The sequence below is a fragment of the Eucalyptus grandis genome, chromosome 8, assembly GCF_016545825.1.
Source record: "Eucalyptus grandis isolate ANBG69807.140 chromosome 8, ASM1654582v1, whole genome shotgun sequence".
NCBI lineage: Eukaryota > Viridiplantae > Streptophyta > Magnoliopsida > Myrtales > Myrtaceae > Eucalyptus > Eucalyptus grandis.
In genome coordinates, this window is record NC_052619.1 from 24,129,250 (window position 1) to 24,141,131 (window position 11,882).

The following is an 11,882-nucleotide window of genomic DNA, read 5'->3' on the forward strand; positions in this document are numbered from 1 at the left end:
CTCTGTGAAAAGAGAGTGCAGCGGATGGAGACAAAAAGCCGATTCAAAGAGAGGCGCTGAAACTCGAGAGCGATAGATATAGAGAGAGAGAGAGAGAGAGACGTGGGTGTGAAGCGAAGGGATTTGGCCTTATTTTAAAGTATGGAAATAGGGGGAGGGAGGGGGATTAGTGACAGGAGCTCTCCCCCTCTCATTGACCAAATCCGATGCTCCCATGGAATTTGTGGCTTCCTTTTCATTTTCCTTCCATGTATGCGAGCATGTATTTAAAGTATTCACGCTGGGTTTTTGACTTTTTCCTTTTTTGTTCCCCCTCCTCGGTTCGTTTTGGTTACTTGGGATAACAACGAAAGTTGGTTTCGCCTAGGTTTGACAAGTTCTTGGGGGCGCCCCAGGGTTAAAAACAAAATACCCCCAAAAAAAAAAAAAAAAAAAAAAAACCTGCTGCTGCTGATCTCCAAGGAGTCCTTTTCTTTTTTTTTTGACCAACACATGCGTGCGAGTGTGCCTGTGTCCGTGTCTGTGGCAATTTTATTTTATTTTTAAATTTTTTGTATTGTTAAAAAAAAATAATCCCATCATTCAATCATCCTTGTTGAGCAAATACCCTACACTACACATCGATGTGATTTATACCTAATGGTGTTATCCTGGTGGCCTTCGGAAATTCTTTCAAGAAATCAACTCATTATCTTAGTGACTAAAACTAATAATAGTACAAGCGTGATTAGTAATATAAGGGATGAAAATTATGCAGTGGAGATACGGATCAATATGTATATATATAAAGTTCATTCTAAAAAAATTGCTAGAAAATTCGGTGTGACAATTATAAGGATATCTTCATGATCTTACGTTGGTTCAAATAAGAAGAGTTTACCAATTACGATAGGAATATCTTAAATTAGAAGATTTTGTAGTAACGATGTATCGAACGGCTGAATTTTGTTGCTAATTCATGCTATCTACCCAAAAAAAAACAACATATGTGAGATCAAAATGATCGTGTTGTGGATATACAAATGATTCTTGACCTATTAACATCATCAACTAACTAATGAAACGACATGAAATAAGTTCAGAGTTGAAGTATCTTTAGTTACCTATGTATAGACAACGTGTATATTATATGTCCATAATTCGGTTTTTTTTTTTTTTTCCAAAAGAAGAAGAATCCATCCACAAGTTGAGCAAACGTGCATGAGATGAGATATTTATAGAAAATCACATACCAACGTACTTTCTCTATAAAAGTATTGGTATATTTTCCAAACAATATTACAAGTACCAACGGGCGTAACAAGCAACAATTGATATTTAAATAAGATGATCACATTCAAGTATAGTCCAATTGTGGTAATTAGTATGCAATTCAATGTTTTGTCTATAATTCAATTGTGATAATTAGTATGTCGCAGTTGTGACTAACTATACAAGCAATAACTAGTTTGTAAATAAAAGTATCACATTCAAGGGGTTCATCTATAGTCCAATTGTGATAACTAGTATATTATGAAAGGGGTTCGTCTATAATCCAATTGTGGTAATTAGTATGGCGTAACCATAATTGACGTTACAAGCACTAACCAATATGTAAATGGAAGGATCACGTTCAAGGGATTTGTCTATAGTCCAATTGCGGGTATGTCAATCAAGGTTCATCTATAATCCAATTGTGATCATTAGTATGATGTAATCATAATTTTCTTGATATTATTGTAATTTACTCTGTATCTATAGTAACATAATACTACTTCCATTCATTTTCAGGATAAGAAGGATGAAATAACAGTCATTGGACCGTAGAAAACCATAAGGAAATACATGTAAAAAAGCTTCTGCAATCTTTGCATTTACCACACTGCTTTTAGATATACATCTTCGCATCCTTAGATAATTGTCATCCTTCGAAAGATCCCAATCCCTCAAATTCTCCACAAAGCCAAGCCCCCAATCACTTGGAAACCCTAATCTTCCGCCATCCATCATCACACGTTCCCATCTGCCTCTAATTTCCGTCCCCTTTCTAGGTGCTGTCACCTTATGCAGGAGAGAGAGAGAGAGAGAGAGAGGGCCGGGGCCGAACTCTCAGAGAGAAGGGGGGCTGCAGTGTGTAGATTGGCGATAGCAGACGGGCAACGAGCAGCAAAACTTTGATGATATGATAGATAAACTCACAAAGCTGTTTATGGTGAGATGATATATAGTTACCAAAATAAGGATACAAAGCTTAGGATCCATGGGATGAAAACTTGATGGTTTTTTTCCAGGTTTTCCCATGACCCTATTCAATGACAAAGAGTCTATCATACATTTTGCAAACACTTGGTATTATTGATTGCTTAACATTCCATAAAGTCACTTCAACAGAGCCTTTATGTTTTGGCGAAGCAAGAGACCTCAACTCTAAGTGGTTTCTCAAGCGGTGAGCATGTTTCCCCTGGCTCAAAGCCCGGATTAAAATTACTACAATTGCGCAATCTCTTTGCCCCCAGAAGTACACCCATGTAGATTAGTCGTGTGCTCAGGCGACCACCATGAACCACAGCCCTGACCATCAACCAAAAACTCCACACCCACCGACCACAATCGACGACCCAACAACCTCCATCTTCGTGTGGGGTCTCTTACTCAAATCTGAGGTCGCACCTCTCAGATTAGAGGTTGTGCACCACTGATCCGAGGTCGCCAGACCTCTGTGAAAGGCCAGAGAAAGAGAATTGCAAGATAGGTGCTCTGACCAGGTGAGACGAAACCAAGTGTGGGATCGGAGGCAACGACGATGCATTAAGCTCAGCTGCAATGGCGATATCACTAGCTATTGGGACAAGTTTGAAGAAGAATAAGAAGAACAGGAAGAAAAGGAAAGACAAAAGGGTTAAATAAAAAGTTACAAACAATATGTTCGATTCAATTTGCTTTCAGTTGGCAATACTAATCAGCACGTCATTGCACAATTTTGCTCAGTCAGCAAGACATCAGCGAAAAACACATGATATGACACATGATCTAATGGCAGCTTAACATTGAATCTTTTTTTGAAAGTTCTCATGCTTGAATGAACATTTACAAAAAAGATATTTGGTACTCAATTACAAATCAAGTAAAAGTTTAGAAATTTATGTTGTCATTATTCCGTTGTTCAAGAACAAGAAAAGAAAGTCTTTAAGTTCTGTAAATCATTGCCTTGACCTAATCTTACACAATTCTTGGAACGGAAACTCAACAATGGTCGGCAGGATACCAAAATGCCAATGTGGGATTCAGAAATGCTTTCCAACAAATTCAATTGACACTTCGAACGTTATGGGAATTCGAAATATGAATATTTAGACCTTCTAAAGAGCATGCGCCTTTCTATTTAGGCTGTGACTTAGAGCGACATTATCAAATGGCGAAAATATTGAAAGCGTCCAAGCTCTGAATGTTATGAAAATTTGAATAGTTCAATTTTTTTCTCCAAATACACAATGGATAGAATAACGAATCGGGATAGATCGACTCACTTTCCAAATTTTTATGGGGGGTGAAATTGACATAAAGAACAATTGAGATCATGCTCTAGAGCCCAAAGTATAAATATAAGATATTAGATCTACCTATGAATAATTGAGATTGGCACGTGAATAGGATTTTCTGGTCCGGTACAGGGACCACCGGAGCACAAAGTCGAAAAGGACTTCGTATTTTTTTTGACAGAAACCTACCAATGCCATTGCATGTCAACCATTTTGACTCTTCCTCCAGATTTGTAACCACTTTTCAGTGTCCTGTTTCAGCTCCCTTTTTCCTCTCCTCTCCTCTCCATGCTCTGTACTTTTTCAGTTTAAGAGTACCTATCATGTGCATGGCTTTGAGTTTGATTGGCTTGACTCCTTTAAATACATGATATGAATATTAGGAAATCTTTGATTCTATGGTCCTAAGAGGCACTGCAACTTTATAATTTTTTTTTATCATTGGATTTAAATGATATAGATCCCAATCATTCAACAGATCTCTAGGTATAGACGGTTGTGATTTTTACTTTTCATCCAACGGGTATATGATGTATGTACAATATCAAAATGAGTTACATCGCATCAGCTAAACTTTATTTAAAAAAAACATAATTTTATGATTCTGAAATAGTGAATTCATTCACTTTCTGAATGAAAGAAAGAGAGGGCACATACCTAATATGTGAAAATCGCCCCCGAAAAATCTGAGCATCTAAGATAAGATTTAGCGGAAATGAAGTAAAAACATTCACCAGGAAAGGCCGACATCATCATTCTGGCCCTCCATGCCACCGGATCGTTGCTCTTGATGTTTTTCGATGCATGCTTGTTCCGACTTCAACGAGAGACGATGAGCTTGCTCGTGGTATGGGTTCATGAAACTACCCAATGCTAGTGATGGCGAAGCCGGGCCTGGAGGAATTGCATTATTTGCGGTGTGGTACTGTATTGCAGAAACAAATTCCCCAACACAGTCAGAACCATTTGTGCGATACTTAGTTTCATGTTGACTTTGCAGTTGCTGTTGATCATGATGCCTCCTAATTTGCTGCTGCTCACAAACCCTACCCATGTCTTGTTGCTCCCTCGCCGCTGCAATAGCCGCCAGTTGATGTTCTTCAAGCAACAGTTGTTGGTCTACCAACGTCGACCCTCCACCATGCCATAGTGCGTCGCCCTTGCCCCTAGTCGTGATGACCGGCACCGTGTTGTGCAATGCCATCATGGACGACAAGGGATTACCGGCCGGAAACATCGCCCCAGGAGGTTGCACTGTGGCTGGCATCATTGAGTGGGGTCCCATGTAGGCAGCGAGCTCTTTCTTGGCATTGCTGAGCTCCTTCTGCAGCAAGTTGAGCTTGTGCTGGAGGATGGAGATGAGCCCAACGCACCCATAGATGGGATCACGGAGGCGGACCTCGGCCTCGTAGGTGAGGGAGTTTGCTGCGTCTTCCCGCTGCGACACATGGAGCTCGTTCAAGAGCTTGGCCACGTTGCTCGCGCCGAAGACCTCATGGACATAGGCAAACTTCTGGGGCTGGTCCGCGGGGAAGTAGGGGGCGAACACGCACTCAGGGGTACATTTCCGGCGTTGGCACTTGCACGCAGCACACGGGGAGCTCAGCGACGACATAACATTTGTCCACCCTCAATGCGAGGAAACCCCGTCAAAGAGAATGAATATCAGCAGCTGCAAGATCAAAGAGAAGGAGAGACATTTAAGGGTGAAATCATACATTAACATAATCAATTCAATTCACCTATAGTTCAAGTTTCAATTGACAATGAAAAATTGATTAAAAAAAATTGTACTTTAATTTTGAAATGATCCAAACTCAATAGGCTACAGCCTAAGCCACAGATTTTCGATTCATATACATGTATCTTAACACTTTTTTCCTTTTCCAGGATGTTGATCTCAAAACACATCACATCGATTTCGTCTCTCAAGGGCGAGCTCAAATCTGAATCTGGAATTCTCTCTGTAAAGATCATTTCATCGCAAGCAACCTCTCTCACCTATTTTATCACTTTCGCACTCTATTCAGAAAACAGATCCTTCGATTCTCCTCCCCAAAAGAAAAACCCAGAATAGCAAAAACATTTCGAGGAACGAACGAACGAATCAGAGAAAGATATTAAGTTCAGCATCGATGGATGACGTACCAGGTCGACGGTCTCCTCCAGCCTGAGCGATCTCCCTCTCTCCCTCTCTCTCTCTATCTCTCTGAAGAGAGTGCAGCGGATAGAGACAATTCTGATTCAACAGAGAGATGTGGGTGTTGAGAGGAATTGTCACGCGTGCTTTTAGTTTTTTCGAAAGGAAATGCAATCTAATCTATTATTTTTCAATATATAAATGTTGATAATATCTTGCCTATAGCATAAAGCGAACTCAAAACATCTTCCTACCTTAAATTTTCATATAAAAGCTCTAACCAAAGCCAACATCCATTGTAAGGGTGCATTTTTTTCCCCGAAAAATGAATAATTTGAAAAATATTTTTCCAAATATCATCGTTCATATTACTTATAAAAATAAATGAACCAAAAAAATATATTTATCATTTACGAAAATGTATAGACATCAATTATTGTCAATAATGCAAACCATTTTAATTGACTAAATATTTCCAACGATATAAGCAATTATTTTTCTGAAAATGATTTCTAAATCATTTATATTCCGCTAAATAAATGGACCCTAAGATTAACAATATGGTACACGACTTATAAAATACTAATTTAAAAAGTGTACATAAATCTCATGATATTTCTCGAGTCTTTAAAAAAAATAAAAAGATAGATATTTATAATCTTACAATAATTTGAATTCCTTTCCATAAATAGTAGCAACCCAAAAAAAAAAAAAAAAAAAAATTCTTTGCACTATATTTGTTAGGTTGGACTAGGAGGGAAGGGAGAGGCTTCTGAAAACACAATCGTATTTAGAGATGGAGAGATATGATTAGGAGCGGGGATTGGTCATGTCAGTTATATGTAGAATTTGAAGGGATTTGCGGATTCGTAAACAAATTTATTTCTACCCTTATTTGCATTAAAGAATTTTTATTTCTCTTTTTCCCTCGTTAGCATCCAAAACAATATTATAATTCAATCCATTCAAATCCCTTTTTCTTTCCTCTCATAATTATTTAAATCCATCTTTTCCTTCCTAATTACTAAATCCAAACTCAACGTTTTACTTTTATTTTTTTCTCATTTTTTCACATGTGTGCGCGAATAACCTAGAGAATTCTTTTTCCGTGAGTATCACTATTAAATGTGTGTATACACACATATATTACATCCCATGTAGACTTTTAAATTCTCAAGACATTATTTATGAACATCAACTGAAGTAATCATAATGCTTATAAGTGAATTTTCAATTAACATTATTTTCAACGAAGACAATGAAAATTTGTGAAATTTTGTTCTGATTTACCTGACTTTTACAACGCAATGAGTTGCTTTTGTTTTCAGATAGCTTAAAAGGAAATTGCTTATTTCAAATAATGTCTTCTTTTCCAAAAAATGATATATTTACTAATCATGACTTATTCACTTTACAATTTACATATACTACTTGCTTATTATGACGTTAATAACAAAAATGCTATTTACGATACTGTTCATATCAACAAACTATGGCAAGCAATGTTGGAGAATTGAAGATGCATTGTTTATCAGCTCTTTACATGTCGCATGAATCAATCATCTTTATTCACATGAAAAATGTGAGCCATAGTATCCGCACACGTGGACTAACCTATTTTACCCGGCTCATAGCTATTGTGTAGGTGCTTGAAAATTAGCCAGTCGCATAAATACTTTCTAATGTTCTAATAAGTAGATAACGAATTATGATACCTTAAAACTCACACAAAAGGAATATTACGTACAAATAATCTGGAGAAACAAATGGAAAATGAAAATCCCCAGGAAAGTGCGGGTTGAGCGCGTAGAGAGTGACTATGGTGCGTTGACCTATTCTGATAGATTTGATAGAATGGGTGATTTCTCCTTATCCCTTTACTTTCCACATGGGTTTTTCTTTTGACTATTTCCATTTGTTGAGGGCAGTTTTGCTATGAGGTGAGGATAACAACAGGTTCGTTTTGCCAACATGGAGTGTTCTTGGTGGTAAAACTACTGAATGCTCATCGAACCTTCCGTGATTTTTCTATGAAAATGAAAGCAAGTTGACCAAAAATAAACCTAAGAAAAAGGATTTATTTCCTCTTTAACTTTAGAATAATAATGTAAATCCAACTTTTCTTCAGCTTGTCTCATGTCTGAGTGTATATGGATGCATAATTCCATCGAGAAATTATGTTTGATGTTCATACATGACAAATATATTACTATTCATCACCATGCTTTCGAACTTACTAGTAGGGGTTTGTGCCTAAAGACTTGATGCACGTACACTTTATGCATCGCATGCACGACCTATGCAGAGTTAACCCCGGATTATTGGCAAGGATCCCAACTTAACACCATCTAATTGAGGATAATAAATTTGAAAGATCTCTAATTTACCTACCACCTAACCTCACTATTGGGCATCATGTTGACCGATATCATTATTACGTGCGCCACTTATCCCTAGTTGCATAATTAAATTTTTTTGTGCAATTTTTTTTTTTTTTATCTCTCACTATAGACTTCCCTAAACCATTCATCAAGCTCAAATCCACTATGTATATTCATGGCATTTTCCTCAATTGCCAGTTGGCAAATTCCCCTTTGATCGTCTGGTCAACCTCTCACGCACTCTCGGGGGACAAGTTGCTCTATCATGAGAAGCCAAGACAATAAAGAAATAGACATAAACGGAGGGAATGAAAGCAGTAACTAACATATAAACTCAAGAATAGATTTAAAAAATAAGCAAACAAAACGAGTAAAGCAACGAAATGAAAAGCGTCATTGATTACGAATTGGACTTGTCAAGCAAGACTAATGATGGTGTGAAACGCATCGCCTAAGTTAAGAAACTTTCACTTTCACAAGGCACAACAAGGTCAACCCAAACATTTGGATCTTGTTGACCAGAAATTAGGAGTTGATGAGGCATAACGTGTCGAATCATCAAATATAGTCACTACATGTTAGGCATGTCATTTTTAGAAGAGGGCAAAAAAAAAAAAAAAAAAAAAATTCACGGGGCATATAATGCCAAAAAATAAACAGTTACTGGCTGTTGACTTGCTAACAAGAGTAGCGTGAGCAGCTATCTATAGAAATTGAGCACAAACGGACAGAAAGGGATCGCTGTCGATTTGAAAAGCTTTTAGTTCATTAGGTAAGTTAAGAAGCTTTCATTTTCATATCACACGTGTTGGATTTTAATTAAGATGGACATTGACTAGATCTCAATTTATTAAAAAAGAAAATACTTAGATATTCTTTGATCACAGATAAGCTAATCACGTGATTTCCGCAGTCATTTATTGATTAGATTTTTCCAGTGATTCACATTGATTATGTCGGATTTTTTTATAAGAGAAGTTGTCAATTGTACTCAAGTGAATGATTTGCAAAATTTTTGCACTCAAATGATTGTAAAAAAAAAAAAAAAAAAAAAAGAATTACGGTGCTTAAATAAGTGTTACAAGAAACTTGCCGTGTTGTTTCTCTTACTAGATATATTATCCTTTCTTGGTAATGTGCGAGTTAAAGGTGTGCACGAGTTGCTTTCTTCCGACTTGTCAGCCATCGCTTTCGAGAAGGTTATAGCACAATAATTTGCTCTATTAGTTGACCGTATATGTTATCTAATTATTTCACGTTCTACTATGGTCATAGTATAATATAAACCCTCAAATTTGGGAATTCCAAGGCACATGGTCCACGCGCGATTGATGGTGCTAACATCTTTAAAGGAAATTTGGGGACAAGAGCTGTACTTTTTATTTATTTATTCTCCAGTACATAAACTGCCCTCCAGTTTAGATGTCGCTTGAACATATGAATGGGGCCGTGTGTGTAATCTATTTTTTTTTTGGATAATGAGAGGAGAAACCTAGAGGGCTGGACCATGAGATATATACCTAATAGGATGCTTGTTCAATACATAGATATTTTAATAAATATTCTTAGAGCACCGGTTAACTAGCTAAACAGGAAAAATACCCAAATTACAATTGATTAACTTTTTTTTTCTGTAAAATGTGTTAATTAACGCTCTAAAATCTAAACCTTCAAAGGCATTCATTCACAAACTATTACATGCAAAATTCCTAATTTAATATATATAATTTTTATTTGGTGCACTCAATGATCTAAAACTCAACATCTTTTTTCCTCAATGGCTTCGTTTATTTATTGAAAAATTAATGGCTTGAAAAATATTTTCCTCAAAATGATTGCTTGTATTGCTTACAAAAATAAACTAATGAAATTTTTTCATTGTCCACTAAAATATTTAAATATAAATAATTATTAATAATAAAAATATATTTTATTAATAATTATTTTAAATGATACAAGTAATTTTTTTAGAAAATTAATTTTCAAATTATTCATTTTTCATGAAATAAACAAGATTTGAGTATATTCAATCTCTAAGGAGTATGCACCAACCACGTCTGTACGCTATTAACTTACAATAACTTAGGCCAATTACATCACTCAAATCATTCTTTTATAAATATAATCCAGAATTACCTTAAATCAATAAAATCGTACGAACAAGGAATAATATCTCCTCACGTAGTTCTAGATTCTTTTAGTGACGGGACTAACAACTTCGTCCATTTTGTTCTCAAAGACTATACGGTAACTTTCCCTGTAACAATTTCAGTTGTGAATAGAGATGATCTACTAAGATTTGACAAACACTCCACAACTGCAGCATCTTCGCAACCATAATAGCTTACTAAAGCTTTTAGAAAGCTATTTCATTCAGTTTTAATATGTTGCAGTTTTAAAATACGTATTTCCGGATATAAAAGTTACATGACTACATGGTCCAATTACAGTTCAGCTGCAGTTTCGTACAAACCCCGCTTCTTTGCTCCGTTGGCAACAGTCTTTTTCGCGTTTCTGTTGGTCAAATGTTTGGCGACGATATTGTCTATTATTGCAAGCTAGGCTGCTCGAGTTCAATGCGCACTTTTGTCGTCTAATAACGTAAGAAAATACGTGTGGGTGAAAATAGGGTTCCTCCACTTCTTATTCTTTGAACTAAGCGTGTGCATGATAGAGCTAGTAATTAGTGTACTGATTACATCACCGACGTGGTGTAACTAGTTAGTTACTAATATAATTCTCAAAAACTCTCGCATAGGATTAGTCAACGTTTTTTATGTGTCACCATCGCTGAATATAATAATGGATAAAGCACTTTCTCAATGAATCTCAATCAAGAGTTTTTGATCACATTCGAGATAGTTATTAAGATCTTGTTGATCTTGTGTGATAACAAGATAATGTCACACAGGATCACAAACATTCTAACAAATCATGATCCCACACAACAGACTCCCTCAAATAGTCAGACTCAATGTTATGGTGAAGCACGAGGCTTGACATTTTTTTTGGTCGAAAATACGAGTGATGTTCATTACTTAACGAAAGATGGTAAAAATACATCAAGAGCATAAGAACATAACATATCAAAGAGAGTAGAGGGGGAGGGGGGTGGGCGACCTAATTCCTAGGTAAATTGTTTAGCCTTTGGGATTTGGCTAACCAATCCGCGATCATATTTGAATCCCGGCAGCAATGGGCTATGGTGAGGCCCGAAAATTTGCTCTTTAGCTCCTCGGCCCGGTCCACGAGGGATTGTACTTCCCAGTTTAGCATATTAGAGGAGTTAACACAATGGACAAGTACACTACAGTCATATTCAAGTTGCAAGTTCTTGATAGATCTAGGGAGGAGGAAAATTAGGGTTTCAACCAACGCAACAGCTTCTCTTTGTTTTGGTGAGCTCGCTTCAATTGTTTTGGAGAACCCATCGAGTAGCCTTCCGGACGCATCTCGGACAACGTAGGCCATAGCCACTCGAGACCGTCCTCTGTTCGTCTCATCTCGGAGTCGGTCTTCAAAATCTCTATCAAGTGAGGCATCCAATCGAGATTCTCCTCTGTTCGCTTCTGTGAATGTCTCGGTTCGGAGTAGATCTGCAAAAGCTTGAATGAACGAGACCTCCGCTGGAGATCCTCCTATGTTTACCTTGCTCATCGTCGTGGGTTCCCCTCTATTCGGCCCTCTATTCGTCTTTACTCAGGTTGAAACATCAGAGGCTTGAACAAAGGAGATATCCACTGGAGATCCTCCGTCGTTTGCCTCTATAATGGTCTCGGCTCCTCCTCTGTTCGCATCTCTGTTTGTCTCGGTTCGTGGTGGAATTTCGGAATCTTGAACGAA

The 11,882-nt window shown here is 37.1% G+C and overlaps 1 protein-coding gene across 1 annotated transcript; it reads right to left on the reverse strand.

Annotated features, from left to right (window-relative positions):
* Nucleotides 1–4,182: 4,182 nt before the first annotated feature.
* LOC104416771 (protein LATERAL ORGAN BOUNDARIES-like) lies at nt 4,183–5,760 on the reverse strand. The gene is made up of 2 exons (XM_010028119.3): nt 5,667–5,760; nt 4,183–5,190 (listed from the first exon to the last, which is right to left on the reverse strand). The coding sequence occupies exon 2, from the start codon at nt 5,131–5,133 to the stop codon at nt 4,249–4,251; it is 885 nt and encodes a 294-aa protein (XP_010026421.1). The 5' UTR covers nt 5,134–5,190; nt 5,667–5,760; the 3' UTR covers nt 4,183–4,248.
* Nucleotides 5,761–11,882: the final 6,122 nt, after the last annotated feature.

Bases quoted from the DNA above. Each gene is read 5' to 3' on its own strand.
- LOC104416771 (XM_010028119.3), bottom strand. From the start codon at position 5,133: ATGTCGTCGCTGAGCTCCCCGTGTGCTGCGTGCAAGTGCCAACGCCGG.